Source organism: Mixophyes fleayi, chromosome 7, assembly GCF_038048845.1.
Source record: "Mixophyes fleayi isolate aMixFle1 chromosome 7, aMixFle1.hap1, whole genome shotgun sequence".
Lineage (NCBI taxonomy): Eukaryota > Metazoa > Chordata > Amphibia > Anura > Limnodynastidae > Mixophyes > Mixophyes fleayi.
Window position 1 is genome coordinate 136,672,083 of NC_134408.1, and position 19,986 is coordinate 136,692,068.

Here is a 19,986-nt window from a genome sequence, read left to right on the forward strand (position 1 = left end):
TAAACCTATTCAGCAGCAACAGTAGTGACAAGTGCAGTGTATAGAGAAGTATAATCACAACAAATCAACACAGCAAATGATTTACTTTTACTCATTCATTTAATTTATAGGTCTATTTCCCCCCAGCTAGCCCCGGCATCAATTAATAACACGCACATTCATGATGTGGGGAGTACCAAGAACTGTGATCACACATCAATAGAGATTTATTGAATCACTTTTGGTGTGGGAAAAAAAAATCACTGGTGATTCATGTTATTTCAAGCTAATAGCCCATTTATTTCTATGGCCCATTTATTTCTATGGCCCATTCATTTCAGTGGAGTTTCTATGGGGACTGCTATTTAGCGTAATTTACCGAGTTACAAAAAGCAAAGATTTTCAGAATTGTGCCCGGTTAATTGGCTGCTGTCAAATTGACCCTAGTCTGTGTGTGTATGTTAGGGAATTTAGATTGTAAGCTCCAAGGGGGCAGGGACCGATGTGAGTGAGTTCTCTGTACAGCGCTGCGGAATAAGTGGCGCTGTATAAATCACTGATGATGGTGATGATGGTTAACGCCATTGAAGCCTATGGGGAGAGCATTGCGGAAGAGGGATCTTCGGATCCTTCGCCGCATCAAACCTGTTCTCCCCTCCGGTTACTATCGCAAAGGTGGCCATGATAGTGACCATAGAGGAGATAGGAGATAGGTAAACTGTGTGTATGTCGGGACACCCGTTTATCGTGAATGCTGTTGCGGCAGAACATGTTTCACAAATGGTCACGATCTTTCATTCCTTATCATTTCGAATTGGAATGAACAATGATTGTTTCAAAAATGTGGCTACTGTTAAACATGCCCATAGCACGGTGGCTAAGTGGTTAGCACTTCTGCCTCACAGCACTGTGGTCATGAGTTCAATTCCCGACCATGGCCTTATCTGTGTGGAGATTGTATGTTCTCCCCATGTTTGCGTGGGTTTCCTCCGGGTGCTCCGGTTTCCTCCCACACTCCAAAAACCTACTAGTAGGTTAATTGGCTGCTATCAAAATTGACCCTAGTCTCTCTCTCTCTGTTAGGGAATTTAGACTGTAAGCTCCAATGAGGCAGGGACTGATGTGAATGAGTTCTCTGTACAGCGCTGCAGAATCAGTGGCGATATATAAATAAATGGTGATGATGATGATGATGATATGAGTCATTAAAAAGTGAAAAAAACTGAAATCATAAATGTATATAGATAAAAAAAAAAAAAAGACATATTTAAACATTTTCACATTTCTGTTGATAATAAGTAATCAAGACAAAAATGTCAGTGTTAGTAACCATTTCTAACATATGAGCTATATATAAATGTCTATTATAGCTGTAGCTCAGCTCTCTCTAGTGTGCTGCAAACCTGGACCTTCAATGACAGTCAGGGGTTTAAGGCTTCTGATCACTGTACCAAGAAATATGTTTCCGGTCCCTTGGCCACCATCAGGCTCCTTTGCCAGCTTGCACAAATATATCAAGACAAACTGGATCCTAATATAGTGCTCCCTCTACATAAAGTCAGCCTAAAATGTGGTAAAAATACTGTTGTTGCAGTAAGGACGGCGTTATAAAGAGACATATAATGGAATCATTACATTTTAATGTGTGTTTCTGGTGATCAGCAGGGATTGGGGAATATTATGATGAGGGAGCACTGTAATGTAAAGCTGGCATGAATTAACCACGTCATAGATCTGACCTCAGCGGGTTTGAAGTTACTAGTGCGAATAGCTGTTTGCGCTAATGAGTTCCAATCTGCTGACAACAGAAAGATGACAGTGGGGGGGATGGGTCTATGTAGAGGATTGCATGCACCCAGCCCAGAAGTAAACTCTGCCCTACACTATTACTTGTTAGATACATTTTGCCTGAAGGTGTATCTCACCAACAAAAAAAGGGATATGAAAATTATGTACAAAATAGACAATTGTGTTTATTGAACCAAATGTGCATTTTTTTAAAACAGTGATTATTTCCACTGGATTTATGTTTTGAATTCTTGTACAATATTATTTTTGTGTCCCTTTGGTCCATGACTGCAAATTCACCCCTATTTCTACAGAATTATAGTTGTTTAGCTTTTCACACAGGGGAGCAGTATGTACCACAATCCTCAGACAGGAACACCTCACCTGAAAATACTGCCAACCAATCCTAGATTGATGGTGTCAGTGCACAGATATACAGTGATTGGTGGCTGTTTGACAGACCAGCAATTGGCTGTGAGTGGGAAGATAGGCGTTCTGTGTATAACAGTGTACTACTTCCAGCAGCTGATGATATATACAATTATACATACAAAAAGTCCATCAGGTACTGAGTGACATAGACAGTAGCTTACAGCAAAGGTAGGCAACCAGCATCACACCAGCTGTTGAGGAAATACAATTCCCAACATGCTCTCTGGCTGACAAAGCATTCTGGGATTTGTAGTTCCACAACAGCTTAAGAGCCACAGTTCCCAATGACTGCTGTCCAGTCTCTACATGGTGCTGTAGAGTAGAGTGAAAGGTTCCCTCTATGGTGCTGTAGAGTTAATTATAATAATAGACCTACAATATAAGATCCTCGAAAGTCAAGTGTTAACTTTCTTGCTGAGTGAATAGACTTTTAGACAGTGCAACCCTGTCTGCAAATCCCCCCCCCCCCCCCAAAAAAAAGAAATCAGCTGTCAATAATCTGCCTCATGAACCCCTAACATAATACTGTAGTTATGAACATTGCATAATTCCACAAAATTCTTCATGAACTAACTCAGATTTATTTAATTTTTGTTTTTTTCACCAGCACAGATGAGAGTGGTAATTTTAAGACAACGATATATACACTGAAATTGTGACTCATTTGCACGCCCACCACTGGCAATATATCGTTGTGTCTTATGAGGGGGCTTTAGCCATCTCTCTTCCCAGCTCACCAGCAGTTACACAGTTAAAAAAAAAATCTTCTTTATTTTCCCACACCCACTCCCACAGCACTCCCACACCATTCTCTGTCAGTAGCAGCTTCAGAAGAGTAATAGAAAACACGGGGGTGAATTCAAACATGAAATTCTGCTAAGAGCCCACTGTGCGACAGGGGTGCATCTGCGTTTAATAAAGCATCTATAAAGGCACCTAAAACTTGCAAGGGGGGGGGTGGGTACCCTGCTCCTGTGAATGGGAATACACCTGTCTAGGATGCATGATATATGTGTAGAGATCACTGTACATAATGTTGTATTTAGATCATTGCATGGATCTTAGTGCACACTCTATACTCTGTGTGTCCCCATTGTCTGCTCCTATATACTGGGCACTGCAGTCTGCAAGCACCGTACAGCTGGGGAGTGGAGGGGGGAGAGAGGAGCAGGCGGAGCTAGTAATCGCTGCAGCTGGTCACACACTCACACACACACATACACACACATACACCAACACTATCTCCATTCTCCCTTACACACACTCACCACAATCATGATCCTACCACCTCCCCCGAAAAGAAAAAGGACAGGAGCTAATTCTCCTTGAACTGGGGGGGTCTGTTCATGCCATCAAAAAGGATCTCCTGCAAAAGGCAATGAGCAAGTGACTGTGCTGTGAGGATCCTTAGTGCTTTTATTCATAACATCCCAGGAACCTAAGAGAGTGGGTTGCTTTGGAGAAGGCAACCTCGGTGCTCCATCCTCAGATCATTACAAGCACACGACAGAACAGTTCTGCTCTGCTGATCTTCACTTTGGGGGGAGGGGGGACTTTGCCTCAGATTGCCAGACTGGACCTCTGCTTGAACCCATGTGCATTGGTTCAGTGATACTTTCAAGGAGAGGGTCCCTGTAGCCAATTCTGCAAAAAAAGACTTTTTTACCTGAACCAGTGAGGAGAAAGATTGGCTATCACTCTCCTAATCAGCTTGCTCCATTATTTTATTTTTTATTCATGCATGCTAACTTCTAGGCAACATCACACACGCAGGAGATGCATTGCTGCAGAACCAAAGCCAAAGGGTTAGGGATCTGGGGATGAGATGGTGAGATCATTTGTATTGTCTTTAGAAAAAAAGAAATTGGTACAGTAAATCAGTTTCGTAACCTGCTTGCCCAGTTGAGGCAAGCTCTCGATGGATGTTCACGGATTATGTGGGTTGTAGATGGGCATAGGGGACCATTACTCTCACAGCAATAGGAGTCAGAGCTATTGAGGAAAACAAAAAGACAGTGGGACAATACAATAAAGTGACACTGATTCCAACATCAATTGAATCTGGCTGTTGTTGTTTTCTCCATATTATGTCTGCACTCCGAAGGAAATTTGGGGACGATTATCAGGTAGTGACCACTTCATCCAGTGGTTCTGGATTTAATCAAGCTGCCCCCAAAAAGAAGAGACAGAGGTTTGTGGAGAAGAACGGCCGGTGTAACGTCCAGCATGGGAATCTGGGAAGTGAGACCAGCAGGTACCTTTCTGACCTATTCACTACCCTAGTGGACCTTAAATGGCGTTGGAATCTATTTATCTTCATATTGACTTACACCGTCGCCTGGCTTTTCATGGCATCCATGTGGTGGGTCATTGCCTACATAAGAGGGGACCTCAATAGAGCACACGATGAGAACTACACCCCTTGCGTAGCCAACGTCTACAACTTTCCATCGGCCTTTCTATTCTTTATAGAGACTGAGGCCACCATTGGATATGGATTCAGGTACATTACTGACAAGTGCCCAGAAGGGATTATCCTCTTTCTTTTCCAGTCCATCTTAGGTTCCATCGTTGATGCCTTTTTGATAGGCTGCATGTTTATTAAGATGTCTCAACCCAAAAAGAGAGCCGAAACTTTAATGTTCAGTGAACATGCTGTCATCTCAATGAGAGATGGCAAGCTCACCCTGATGTTCAGAGTGGGCAACCTCCGAAACAGCCATATGGTTTCTGCTCAGATCCGTTGTAAATTGCTAAAAGTAAGTATTTATAATTGCATTCTTTTTGTAGAGTCATCTAGCCTTGGTGTTGACAAGACATTAGATAAGTGGACACTGTCAAATGTTGACATAGCCATGTGCTCCGTGTCTTCTGTACAGCTGAGAGGTTACACTACTTAATTATGTTGATTGAAGGGTTATTTTAAGAAACTGAAATAGTTGCTTAATCAGCGCAACTAAGAAAATCACCTAAACATTGTGCATACGTGTCGGGTATGAGAAGGGTGTTATTAGTCTATTGGTTGTCAAATAATGTGTTTAAGGGTAACATTTAAAATTATTTTTATACAAAAAATAATCCAGACTGTTCTTCACAGTTGGAATTAAATCTTATGGATACGTGTGACCTAGAAAATCTTTGCTGAGGTGCTACCAATTATTTGAATCTGACAGATATAATATAATGCCCATTTCACTTCTACTAAAGTCTTGCCCAGTCATATTGTTTATTTAGTAGGTGTTGCTGCAGACTCCATATTACCACTTTACCCTTAGAAAAGGCCTTCTTTTTTTTTGTTGGTTAACAAATAAGAAAAATACAAGGGTAATGCAGTGTAATTATCCACTTCACTAGTAATATGCACACACAATTTAACATTTAAATTAGGTCAGTTTAATTTTGGGTGTAAAGTGTGGACAATAATTTCGGCCATTGCACTGCTTATTCTAGTAATCAAGCGGCCATTTTTATCTGACCTCTACTTGTGCTCCAATGTTATTAAAGTTCTGTTATTCAAATGAACAAGTTTTTAGTGTTGGATTTATTTTGGAGTAATCATGTTAACAAGATGTCCTGATTTATCAAACTCTTCAGGGACTAATGCTATGTGCTGCTTATCGGACGCCCTGGTTAATTTTTCCTCACCACTAAATACTTAGGCGGCTGTTTATTTGGTCACTCATCCATCACTGTTGGATCCTCAAATTTATTTGCTCATATAACTTTCTAGCATAATGATCCTTGGGAGTCTGCTTGTTTCTTATATTATTTTGCTTGGTCAGACTTCAACTGTATCGATTTGTTGTGTCATCCCTGTAATTTATCCTCACTACAATCTACTTTCATCATTTCACTCCCCTGCTTAGTCAATCCTTGTCCAGAGAAATACCAACACTGGACAGTGCAAAAAATTGCAACGTCATATTTTTTTCTCCTGCACCGTACATGTCCTATTCAATAGACCGTATGCAGTTAGTTGGGTAGTCTGGTATTATTTTATATTCCAATTTATTTATGTACAGGTAATGGGATCTATAATCTAGTCTGTTTGGGTCATCATATACTAAATTACATTTTCAAATGACCCCTGTCTGTCTATCACACTTACCCTGCCATTTCCTATTAAATTATTTAACAGCGCTCCTCACAGTGCCTGCAGTATGCAACATTTGGAGATCCTGTACGTGCCTACGACATTAACACTGAACAGCAACATTTATTTATTTTTGTACCTATCTGTTTTTTTTTTAACTTTCTGGATGAAGGATTCTATCCTGCATGTATGATTTCCTGAATGTGGACAGAATTTTAAATGACCAAAGACAGACACTTAAAATTTGCTTTGCTCACTGTTTCTGTTATTCACAAATATACACAGCTCCTCAAACTTTCTGATTTAAATGATCATAAAACACAACATACTATACACAGCGTTTAGGCTGTAATACATTTTACAGCCAAACAGACACTTAGGTCATTGTAAGATTTTCTCAGTGCAAAACTATACATCAATCCCAAAAGAAGGATAATTTGGAATGGACAAGGCTATTGGGAACTAAGGACATTTGACAGATACGTAGCGATCGCATACTACACTGCGATACAGAATTGTTAACCCTTTTTGTGACACGTTTTGTTTTGGGGAATTAAATAAGGTATTAATGCCTGACTATGCTTTACTACCATGCCATTAAAATGAACTAAATGAACAATTCTAGTTCAGCGAACCACATTTAGCCTTCATTCAGTGTTTATTTTTAGAATTATCTAGGGTTCACTGTACCCATTATGGTTGAAAGATGATCCGTGCCTTCCAGTGTACACTTAAATGAGAAGCAAAGTGGCACAGTAGGTTTCAGTGCATTGCATTGTGGGACAAGGTGGTGATTATTTTAGGGGTAAAAAAAGCAATCCTTATTTGCTTCCAAATATTTCTAACACCGTTGGGTTTCAAGGTGCTTTTTTCAGGGCAGCCTTCAGTTGTTTTTTTGTGCGACACTTCGTAAATGAGTGGAATTGTGAACATTCTCTCAGTGTTTTGAACATTCTAGACACACAAATAAATCATTAGGTTCCTTCCTTACTAGCAGTAAGCCATTTTCATTATCTGCATGGGGGAGGATGCACAATTAAAAAAGCTTTAAGGAAACCTGCTGTCTGTCCACTTATCAATATACGAGGCTTGCTTAATTATAAAACCAAGAAGGAGAATTCTCCTGATGCACATTTCACAAGTCATTCTCGGACACCAGAGGACAGACTGAAATCCTTTACGTTAAGGGGGGGGGGTATTTATATTAAGGGTTAAGACATTACTGCCATAAACCTAATGCCTGCTAGCATAGCAATTTTGCTTTTTTTATAGCAGTAGTTTCTGCAGATTTTTACCCATGTGTATTAAGTTAATATGTAGGTTAGATTTGTGGGATGTATAGACGAGCGATTTGATTTTGACTTCAGATATGTTGCGTTATTTTTTGATTGACTTATTTTGACTGCAGTTTTACAGACTATCCGGTTCTCTGATGGAGTTCAGACTGGACTGATTGAGGGGTATATATTGTATTGGTGGCTGGAGAGAGGCAGTAACTTTCATTCTTTATCGTGGCATATCACAGCAAAAGAAGATGTAGTACTGGGGCAGCACAGTGGCTAAGTGGTTAGCACATCTGCCTCACAGCGCTGGGGTCATAAGTTCAATTCCCGACCATGGCCTTATCTGTGTGGAGTTTGTATGTTCTCCCCGTGTTTGCGTGGGTTTCCTCCAGGTGCTCCGGTTTCCTCCCACACTCCAAAAACATACTAGTAGGTTAATTGGCTGCTATCAAAATGACCCTAGTCTGTGTGTATGTGTGTGTTAGGGAATTTAGACTGTAAGCCCCAACGGGGCAGGGACTGATATGAGTGAGTTCTCTGTACAGCGCTGCGGAATTAGTGGCGCTATATAAATAAATGGTAAAAATAATAAATAAATAATACCGCCAGGGGTGCTTGGTGAGCCCACTGGCGCAAGACTCCCTTACTAATTTTTGCTGGAAAGCCTTTCGCCAGCAACTTAACACTGCGGCGAAAAGAGGATGTGGTGAATCAATTCCTTGTGTAACTATTGCACATGCTCGAACGTTAGTGATGGCGTCATATGTGGGATCCAGTGAAGCCTCTCCAGAGGCATTGGACCCCTGTAAAAGGTAAGTAATTCCATCCTCAGATGTTGATAGTTTGAGTTGAAAAGCAAAGATTTTTTTGCGAACTGATGACTTGCTCACAGTCGTTGTCCCCATAGAGGTCTATGGGAAAGGCGTTAATCAGCAGTAAATAGGTTAAGGCCTAAGCCTTGGGTAGTGAGCTGAGATAGCCATTGTCTGGAGATAGCAGCCAATTCTCCGGATTTTGGGCTGATTGCAGCTTCATAAATAGACCCCTGAATCCATCAGCAGTGTAAGCTGCGCTATGATCCAAGCCACAGCTTCAGATAAAAGTGACTGGCGGGGGGACACCCTACTTACTATATGGAGATAAGGTTATATTAAGGGGCATTGTCCAGATGTGGACAACCCCTTCAAATGGATTATTAGTCTCTGGATTTTTCAGCTGTTGCACTATTGAACACTGGTGAAGATTATATTGTCATTAAATAATGAAAGCTATAAGTTTCCGTCAGCCAGGATATTATCGGGGCTACTTATCAATACGCGGTGATGACGGTGATTTCCTATCACCACTTTTCACAGAGATAGAAAATCCGTTACAACCGGAATTTATCAATAAAATTCTGCTGAGGCCGCTGAGCATAACTGTCTGGGAGCTGTAAAGCTAAAATTACTGGGCCAGTCTAGGGGAATGTGCACATGCGTGATCCAGCTAGCTGGTTCATGCGTGCTCAGTGGAACTGAGAGCCCAGGCTATGTTAGTATTATAATACATTCATTTAGTGCTACTGCTTTTGCGGAAGAAAACAGAATATGGTTGAGAGCAGCATAAATAGACATATATGGAAAGGAGCAGGTTGTTTGTATGAGACGGGTGTCACTGGCTGTTACACATTCAATCATAGAATACTATCAAAATTGTCATGTGACCCAAGTGGGTGGGGCCTTTTTGTTTATCTTATAGAGCATCTTTTGCCCATACAATGTGGGGACCATGATTTTGCAGCTTTAACTCATATTCAGGAAGATGACGTCACATGTCGATGGAGAGGAGCCGAAAGGAGCCAGCAAGAAGAAACGGAATCGGAGAGGTAAGTAAACTACTGCAGGGGTTATATAGAACCAGGGATGGGGGTTGCTGTAGAGAATGAGGGTGGGGGTGATGGATATAATTTAGGATTTTAAAAATGGGGGTGGGGTGAGAGAAGGAAATGTCTGCCTGCTATACTTGTACTGGGCAGTTCCCAACTGCCTTAATGTAAGCAGGACTCTGTTCCGTCAGTCTGAACTTTAGTGCAATCCAGTTGTATGGTACAATTGGTCAAAAATCTAATCGTTCAGAAATCAGGCTGTAAAAAAGGTAAAGGGGGCACTAGCTTCAGGGCATCTGATAACCCCTCTCGTTCACCTGCACTGGCGTTTCAGATTTCCAATCTGACATACTAAATCCTTGCAGATTGTATTGCGATTATTCAGGTTTTGTGGGACCCACAATATTCAATGGTGGGACCACAGGAGCCAATTGTTTACATGATTGGGGGTGCTCAACTATACTGCCCCCCCCATATGACTGAAAAATGCCATGCATAGATATGGATGGTGGCAGCCAAATGGTGCTCAAGCACTAAGCAAGCTGGCGCCTATGGATGGGACAATTTGGCCAATAATGACCAAACCTCGTAGTCAACTGCAATTATTGGCAGGTAGTCTCAAGTACTTCTCATAGGATCTGACACGCATTCAGATCAGTCTAGTGGTACACTGTACTATCCTTATACTGTAGTGAACACTTGCTTTGCATTCTTACTTGGTTCTTTATCGCTCTGGTTTGCTATCTTGGGAGCTTCACTGGTTGCTATCTCTTCTATGCAGCTTTTCTCTCTCGACCTCTCTACCTCAGAGCTCAGACACAGTGCATCCATACTCAACTCCGCTCAACTGAACTCTTTTACAAGGTTCAGAACACATCTTATTCTTTCCTGTTCCCTAAGGAGCCCAGAACACGTCACACTAGTTCTGCTCCCCAAAGCGGATTTCCCACTCCATTCCAACACCTTCCACATTGAGCGTCACACACCTTTACTCCACTGGGAGTCTTACATTTCTAGCAAAAAAAAACTGTAGCACACATTTTACAAATATCATCAGACATAAACCTTGTACTACTTTTACCTGTTCAAGGAAAGTTTCAGTTAAACCTGTCTCAATAATATAACCAAATATAATAGGAGAATGAAAAGACAAATTAGTGGTTCTAACAGATTACTTCATTGCAGCTGAGCTAGGATTTAATAGGACCTTCCCTGAACCTTACCCAAGTTGTGAATGAGGTTGATTTGTTTAATGTTTTTGATTGGAGTTCTGTGCATGACAGGGAATGGAACTCAGCCAATGATATTGCTTGTCGATTGAAACTTAGTGCTAGATTTACTAAGCTGTGGGTTTGAAAAAGTGGGGATGTTGCCTATAGCAACCAATCAGATTCTAGCTGTCATTTTGTAGAAAGCACTAAATAAATGAAAGCTTGAATCTGATTGGTTGCTATAGGCAACATCCCCACTTTTTCAAACCCGCAGCTTAGTAAATCTAGCCCTTAGTCTGCTTGAGATTGCATTAGGTTGCAGCAAGGAATGGTGAGTACAGACTATAAATATGACTCTGCTTTGCCCACTATCCACTAAATTAAGCTCTTTGCATAGCTTTGTATAAAAGACACCATATTTAAGATTAGAGCATGATTTATAGCGTTCAGCTCTGATTTTTTCCTTTTGATGTTCCTTTATGTTTGTTTCATTGAATAAAAACAGATTGTTCAAAAATAAAGATACCATATTGGTGTTAGCTTTGCATACTAGTCACTTGATTGGGGTTCCTTTGTATACTAGTCACCAGATCAGTTTTGCACAATAGCCACCACATAAGGGTATACTAGCCACCAGAAAAGTAGTGAAGCCGACAATGTGGGCTTTAATAAAGTGAATAAAAGGAATACTGGCCCTGTAAATGACAGCAGTGGATCATGCCAACAACAGTGTAGGATTCACCGGCTTTCACTGGAAAGGCTCTCCTATGCGTTTGTATGGGGAAACCAATCAAGGCTAGATTGATTAGTAGGCCCCGAAAGCATGAAAGCTCATTAATTTCTACAAGGTTCCCCACATTTCTAGTGAGTCTCTAATCCATACTTGCCCACTCTCCCAGAATGACCGGGAGCCTCCCGAATTCCGGGTAGGTCTCCCGGACACCTGAAAGAGCAGGTCATTCTCCCACATACTGTCCACTTCAAAGTCAAGTGGGTGGGATGGGGCTTAGATGAAGCAGATTGTGTCAAGTTGCCCTGGTCCCTGCAGTGAAATAACGAAATCCCATAATTTTGTTGTGGGGCATAGCCAGGATGATGTGATTCGTGGGACCCTGCCGCCCTCCACACTTCATAATTCACCACTCCTCAGGGACAAATATAAAGTATGCTCTAATCTCACTCTACATCTCACACCCTTACTATTAGTTAAAATCATTCTTGCTCTGAATATCTGCAGTGAAATGTAAAAGTGGATCTATAAACCAAACCCAAAAACTCTTAATATGTTAGATCAGTATACATGTATGTAAGTGTACCTCCCAACATGTCTGTCCCCGGCAGCGGGACAGGGTGTGTGACCACGTCACAATGGGGGAACATGGCCACGTGACGACGGGGGCACGGTCAAGTCTCCAGAGGGCTGCCTAGCGCTGTAAAGCTCTAGGGTTCCCATTAAATACCTCCCATCCCCCAACTTTCCCACCCGGAAGACAAACATGTCCCCGAACGCGACAAAGCCCTAAAATTGGGACTGACCTGCTGAAATCAGGATAGTTGGGAAGTATGTGCAGAGTCGTAACTTAAAGTTTTAGCGCCTGGGGCTATAAAAACAAAAATGCTGCCCCCCTAGCCCTCAATTTTAAACAAATGAACCTAAGATATTCATAAACTGCGTCCCCCTTTAGCATTGCGCCACCTGGGCGGTCACCCCTTTCGCTCAGCCCTAGTTACGCCGCTGGTTATGTGTAAGCACCAACTTGAACGCAAAAAGAACAGGTCATGGTACAGGTGCCAGTGTGCAGTGGCAAAGGTGCTTCCATTATAGCCCATTAGTAGCTGATCTGTGGGCAAAAAGGCAGTAAAATGGCATTAGGAGGGGGGCAAAGCCCAATATTTATATCCAGGTCCATGGACTTATAATTACTATGTATAATTGGTATTTTCTTCAGTATATGTTTGGCGTACAGACAGAATGTTGGTCAGATTTCTGATGTCTTACAGCAGCCCCAGCCTTCCATTGTTCTATCCCTGCAGCTGCATGCTGTATCTTCCTTACTGTGTATTTGGAAATGGACAGAAATCACCATACACAGATCAGTCTCTTTTCAGCAATATTGTAATCAAAAGCAAAACATTTCTAAACCAGCACAGATTCTTGGCTAGGGAAATGCGCACCTACATGGAAGCTGACTGCATCCCGTTAGAACAACTCCGGTATTTCCCTGTGGTATTTTAGACCATGACAGCAACAATTCTGCTTGTCCTTCAGGATGGCAGAGTAAAGGGGACACGGTGGATTGTTATCATAGAGCTCTTAACTACTCCACTGAGTTTGTGCTGCATTCTGTGTGGGTCATTTAGACCAGGAAACGCGTGGTGCAGTGATCCACAATTGCAGATGTTTTCGCAGGTCCTCACATGTTAACACAGGTGCACATACCCACTGAGCAGGTTGTAAACCTGATAGGAGCACTCAAGTTTTCAGTGCTTGCTGAATTACAACTGTAAGGGGCAAAATGCGCCCGAATAAAAATATAGGACGAGACCTGGTGGTCGATCTGTGCTGGTGCAAAAAAAAAAAATTGGTTATGCAGAATTGAAACGGCTGATTGCCTCTCCACACAGAAATAGACACTCTAAATATGCACTCTCTCCACATGTGGGGGTCTATTTATCACTGGGGCCAGAGGGGCAGGAGTAACTATCATGTTGTATCTCTGCTATTTATCATCCCAAGGCTCCTCCACGGGGATATTTTCCTATTAATTGGTAGCGGAAGGAGGAAGTACTGTGAGCATGCGTGACTAACGTTGGCAAATACGCTTATTGCTTTGATTTGGTGCAAGGCTTCCGATAGATCCCATGTTAAAGGCAAATAATGCTTTCAGAGCTTTTCGCAGCTTAATTTGCTGTCCATATAGAGGTCTTTGGATATCACGGTAAGTGCCGCTAAATAGGTTAAGGTCATAAAAATGTATCTGTCGTTAACCCTTTGTTAAATAAGTAACAGCAGTGAAAGAGCCTTGTTAAATAGAACCCTTATTTTGGTGTTTCTACTCTACACTTTGTATAGAACCTTTGACCAACTCTCCTTCTTGGCTGGTGCAAGCTCCTGATCCTCCACAAATGCCATCTTCATGTTTTGTAGACCTGGGCACTTTGGCGGAAACCTTAGCGCACGGCAACATCACCCAAGTGAATTTTGCGCTGTCTCTCTCCATTATCTCCATGGGCCACGGTGCATGGCACCTGCCGTAGGTTACGCCAATGACTAGGGCACCACCAACCCCTTGCCAAACACCCTTGAATTGCCATACTTCCTATCGGCACATACCTGTGGTGTGTGCAGCACTCTCTCATTATCTTAAGTGGGATCATACCTCTCAACTTCTCCAAATCGCGACAAATGTCCTGACGGCAGAACAGTCTCTTCAAATAGGGACCTTCTTACTAAAATCGGGATAGTTGGGAGGTATGATATTGTTTCTAAGTAGAGACTTGAAACTCTCCCTAACTTACTTCAATGAGGTTGGCTTGCAGTGTTTCAGATGCTGAACAGAAAAAGCTTGTCCTACACTGATGAGCCCAAATAAGGGTGCCTGCAGGTGACAATTATTATTACTGCCTGTGTCATGGTTTACCCAGTAGTATAAATTCAAAGAGTATTCATGTAAACAGGATTTCCTAGAAGTTACTTCATGAAGAATAATTGCTTCATTTGATCAGTCGTTTAAAACCAATGATACATACTATATTGGAGTTGACTCAGATAGATATATATATATATATATATATATATATATATATATATATATATATATTTCAATTGATGGTTGAATTGGGGGTGTATACAGGCGACATACCGTCACTTCTTCTACTGCCTTTATTGCAAAACTATAAAATTCCATTCACTTACATTTCCATTGCATTTTACATACTGCTACCTTTAAATTTCCACTTCAACCACTAAAATATATATATATATATATATATATATATATATATATATATATATATATATATATATAATTAAGAGTTTTTAACTATTCCATCAATCCAAACATGTTGCTAGGGAAACAGACTACTAGTAATTTAGAATTATGATAGCCTTTCACTGTTTAAAAATATATGGGAGAGTCAGTAATTTCATCATAAAATATTCCACAGTAGACTCATTTAGTATTCAGTTTGTAGGCTCTTGCACAGAATCTGACTACTTATCTACAGAACAACATTTCTGTCATTTATATTACACTACATCTAAAATTCAATAACAGTGTCTTACATGACTTATTACTGTAGATAAGTAAAGATTTAACAATTCGGTAAAATTTCAAAAATGGTTCCAGCGGAAATATTATGAGAGGCCGTAAATCACCAGCACTAGATGCACCAGAACTGGGATTCCACGGGGTAGGGGCAACACAGTCCGTGTCTGCTGAGTGCTTTGAATTATCTGCAACTGAGAATTGGTTAGGATTTATTTTATGGCTGGGGGAGGCATTCACATTAGCTTCAGTTCTACAAAACCTTTAGGCGAGCGGGTTCCTGAGTTCTTACTGTGCTGCAGGATGTTTTGGCTTGTGAAGAGAACATGTCAATGTATTTTCTTCCCTCCTCTGCTAGCTGAGATAGTCAGCAATGGTCATTTCTGATTATATCTTACAACGTGCTGTAACTAATCGGGGAAAATGAGGAACATTTAATTTATTTATAAGCAGGCAAAATAACCAAAGCTTTTATTTAAAGGTGCTTTTCCCAAAAAATGTTTTGCCTTTTTTGTGAAGTAGACAAATGTGTTTGTCATGGCTCGATGAAAGTGCTTCAGTACATACAGTGGAGGCAGACATTTTGTGAGCTAATGTGGTAAGTCAAGCAGCACTTGTCTGGTACCTTAAGGAGCTCTGGTATAATGAATAAACACCATTATACACATATAACAATAAATATGGGGATAAAGAGACCAAGGGATAGAAAAATGGATGTGTTGCCTATAGCAACCAATCAGATTCTAGCTATCATTTTCTAGAATGTACTAGATACATGATAGCTAGAATCTGATTGGTTGCTATGGGCAACACCTCCGCTTTTCTTTTTTTTTTTAGAAGATTTTAATAAATCTCCCCCTAAACCACAGTAAATGGCAATAAAACATAAATAATAAATATCTTATAAAAGATATTGATACAACTCACAGCGATCAATACTAGTGGAGATAAAATTCAATAATATAATAAGTAGATTAAGCCATAGATGAATAAAAGTTCATAGCTGTGGAACTTGCAGCTTTCTTAACCTCATTATTATTTCTCACTCGGTTCAGAATCTACAAATACTCTCGCCCCATTGGACATCAGGGGTGATTTTACTGTTCCTAAGGTTCAGAGGCCTTTTTATTATTAATAGTAATAATATATTTTTATTTATAAAGCACCGACACATTACTCAGAGATTTATTATGACGTTACACAAGACGCTATTTCTGTGGACCTTGGAGCATTCCGTAATCCGTACTTCCTCAATGTGATTGTGTCTTTTGCATTATAAATATTCCTCTTCTATAAATATTAGCATATATACATATAAAGCCCAGAAAATAAGAACTGACGGCAAGGACTGTACCTAAGAGGCAAAAATAGAAGATATTTTGTCTAAAACCCGGGACTGTCCTTGGAAATTAGTTGGAATGATCCAGGGAATAGCTAGTAAAAAAAAAAAAATATGATCTAAAATAACTATTACATATTTTTAATCCACCAACCTTTTAATTTCTAAAATTCCGAAATTTTTTAAATGTTTTTATTTGCCAGTAATCAAAAATTGCAGATAAATCTATTGATTTAAAGCGCTCCTTTCTTTCCAATTCCATTATTTTTCTTCTTTTTACAGTTCGCATAAAATTTATATTTATTTAGACATCAGTTTTCCTTATTATTACTTATTGCCAGAGGTGATTTTCTTACATATCCAGAAATGTTCCTGATTCTGTGAATCGATATTCTACTACATTGCTGCAAGGCAGAGAGAGTGTGAGTGGTTTGGGCAGGGACACTGATGAGGGTTGTAAGCTATTATTGTATATTTCATACTTGCCTACCTTTGGCAAGTAGTATTCAGGAGAGGGGCGTGTCTAGAGGGCTGAGTGGGTGGGGCACGGTATATCGGCTCATTTTGGCCCCGCCCCCGTGTCAAATATGCCATTTTATCGCGGGGCCAAGATGACGCGAATCGCGTCATTTTAGCCCCGCAAATGCGGGATGCGGGAGATTTGCCAGCTCTCCCGGGAGTCCGTGAGACCGACCCGAATTTCGGGAGTCTCCCGCACATTCCGGGAGAGTTGGCAAGTATGGTATATTTCCAGGAATTGCTTGCAGAAGAAAAAAACAACAAAACAAACTGCATTTACTATACATAAAATATAGGATCCAGACAGACACATTTGGGGTTCAGTGATGAATGAATGTATATAAAAGTCTATGACAGACCCAATATGGATACAGTATAAATAATAGAGGGAGGTGGTTATATCAGCCCAAAAGACAAATCCATTTTGCTAATTATTATCTCCAAATACAACTTCCCTTCTATAAAGGATTTAAAAAAAGAGTTCTCATCCAATATTCTGATAGAACATAAGACATTTAATAAACAATGGAGAAGAGATGGAGGAGTGGGGATTTCGAGGGACCATACGTGGAGGCAGGTTTAGGGGGAACAGAATTTCGGAGCAGACCTAGGATAGCACACGAGCCATAGGACACATACTTAGAGGAACAAACAAGTAAAATTTGGACATGGAGAAGAGACCTAGAGCATATGTGTCACTAAAATCTACTTTCTATTTTGTTTATGTATGACTGCTTTTAGCTTCATTTCTATTTTAATTGTTATAAAAGCTGTTTGAGGAGGGGGGGGGGGGGTGTCTTGAATATGCTTCCGGTTTTTCTTTTAAGAGATTTAACAGAAAGTACCAAAGTCCCATTCTCGACGCACTGTAGGATGTCATTATTCACATTTACTTAGGGCAGCGTGAATTCTAAATGCAGCCCTAATTATAGCATAATGAATAATCCTGTGTTTGTCTCTCATATAAAAAGGAAAGGACTTGGTTTCCACATCCAAATTCATTAAATATATGGCATGGTGCATCACTGCTGTGACTGACTGCATAGAATACAAAACAGAAAAGCAGGAGCGCTCATTAAGCATTAAAGACATACCAATCAGAATAGGAGACATTGATGTAGTAAACCTAGCAATATTGCTATATAATATAATATTTGTAATACACATGAGGGGCCCGATTCATTAAGGATTTTAACTTAAGAAACTTCTTATTTAAGTCTCCTGGACAAAACCATGTTACAATGCAAGGGGTGCAAATTAGTATTCTGTTTTGCACATAAGTTAAATACTGACTGTTTTTTCATGTAGCACACAAATACTTGATAGCTTATTTGTACACTGAAATTTACAGTTGATATTTGTGTGCTACATGAAAAAACAGTCAGTATTTAACTTATGTGCAAAACAGAATACTAATTTGCACCCCTTGCATTGTAACATGGTTTTGTCCAGGAGACTGAAATAAGAAGTTTCTTAAGTTAAGATCCTTAATGAATCAGGCCCGAGGTTCTTAGTGCACACTTTGATTAAATTGTTGATACCTATCTGCCAAAACTAGGTGACCTAATTTAGATGGCTAACAACACTAACAATTATTTTCTATAATAGGGTAGTTACACCTCACTGTGGCATTTGCCTATAAACAATAGATAATGATGGTAGGACCTAGCTAAATGCTACGCTCTCATATTTTAGAATGTTGTTAATACTTTGTATTGCTACTTAATATTCTAGGGTAGTATTTGTACCACAATGCGCCACTCTTTGATAAGCAACTGGACACATACACACACTGATATTTGCAGCGATATCAGACAGTCAGACAAATATCACAGTGTGAACATTCCAAAAAGAACCTGAAATTGATGGAATCTTTATCAGACATGTTGGTAAATGCTGTTGGTCTGTAACTGTGGTCATCTTCCGACTACACCGTCAGGCCACATTGAGGCCTGTAGCGATCTATCCAATTGTCTCAAGTGCTGAACAACCAAGTCCTGCCTGATTTGGTTACCCATATGAGTGGTCCTTTTGCTTGGTCTGTGTGGCCGGTAGAGTACAGGCTGTCTGACCTATCTGTGTCACTGCTGCGGTACAGAAATATTATTAATCTCAGGGAAAGTTTGTGTGGTCTAAATGCAACATTAAACACTGGCAAGAGTTAGAATTAGTTTTGCAGGTTCAATAAGATCCTATGTGCAACAAATTAGTCTGTATTTTATAATCACTTTTTTAAAATATAAACATATTATTTATGTTATCTTTAAATTATAAGAATCATTTCACACAGTATAGAGAATATGTGGCCATTCACATCAGTCGGGCCCAGATCTTATATAGTCATTAGTTTAGTATCAGTTTCTTAATAATAATAATGCTGTCTTTTTTTTATTTTCTTTTTTATGATGCTTTAGAATTTTGGATAATACATTTAAAAAGTAAAGATTTCCATTACCATAAGATTTTCTGTAGTGTGGCACATGTTTTATTTGTTGAATTTTGTTCCCTTTCAATTTTCGTCTTCATTTACTATCAACAAGCTTGTGTTATTGTTGGTACGTGATAAAGCAGAAGTAATTGCAAATAAAAAAAAAAAAAGGCAATTAAAATTTAGAATTCACAGCCTGTATATTTTATTTAACCCCCTTAATGATAAAACACAACACATAGCGGGTAAATGTGTCTTGTGTAATTGAAAATGTCAGATGTTAGCAGTGATGTAATGTGATGTCAGCCTGTCATGAAAACTGCCATCCTAGTGATAATGTCTCTCTCTCTTCTTCTGTGTGCTTGTCTAGTCTCGGCAGACACCCGAAGGCGAGTTCCTCCCTCTCGATCAACTTGAACTGGATGTAGGATTTAGCACAGGGGCAGATCAGCTTTTTCTGGTTTCTCCTCTAACAATCTGCCACGTGATTGATGCAAAGAGCCCCTTCTATGACCTGTCTCAGCGATCCATGCAGACGGAACAGTTTGAAATCGTTGTCATCCTAGAAGGCATTGTGGAGACTACCGGTGAGCTGATTGTTCTAGTCCAATCATTCCATTAATTATACAGTATGTGCATAACAGCTTCCTCTTATTCTCTTCTGTAGCGACTGCACAGGTCAGCATAATGTGTCATATCCTAGCTATAGAACAGGCTGTACACAACTCACATATGTATCACCAGGATATGGCAGTAAGTTCTGTTGTCAGAATGTGTATCTG

The 19,986-nt window shown here is 40.2% G+C and overlaps 1 protein-coding gene across 2 annotated transcripts in view; it reads left to right on the forward strand.

Annotated features, from left to right (window-relative positions):
* Positions 1 to 3,397: 3,397 nt before the first annotated feature.
* Positions 3,398 to 19,986, forward strand: part of KCNJ3 (potassium inwardly rectifying channel subfamily J member 3) — a 157,170-nt gene continuing 140,581 nt past the window's right edge. For both annotated transcript variants that reach the window (XM_075180908.1, XM_075180909.1), the window contains exons 1-2: positions 3,398 to 4,958; positions 19,575 to 19,791. In XM_075180908.1, the coding sequence (XP_075037009.1) occupies positions 4,287 to 4,958; positions 19,575 to 19,791 (889 nt within the window). In that variant the 5' untranslated portion in view covers positions 3,398 to 4,286. The remainder of the gene's footprint in view (positions 4,959 to 19,574; positions 19,792 to 19,986) is intronic.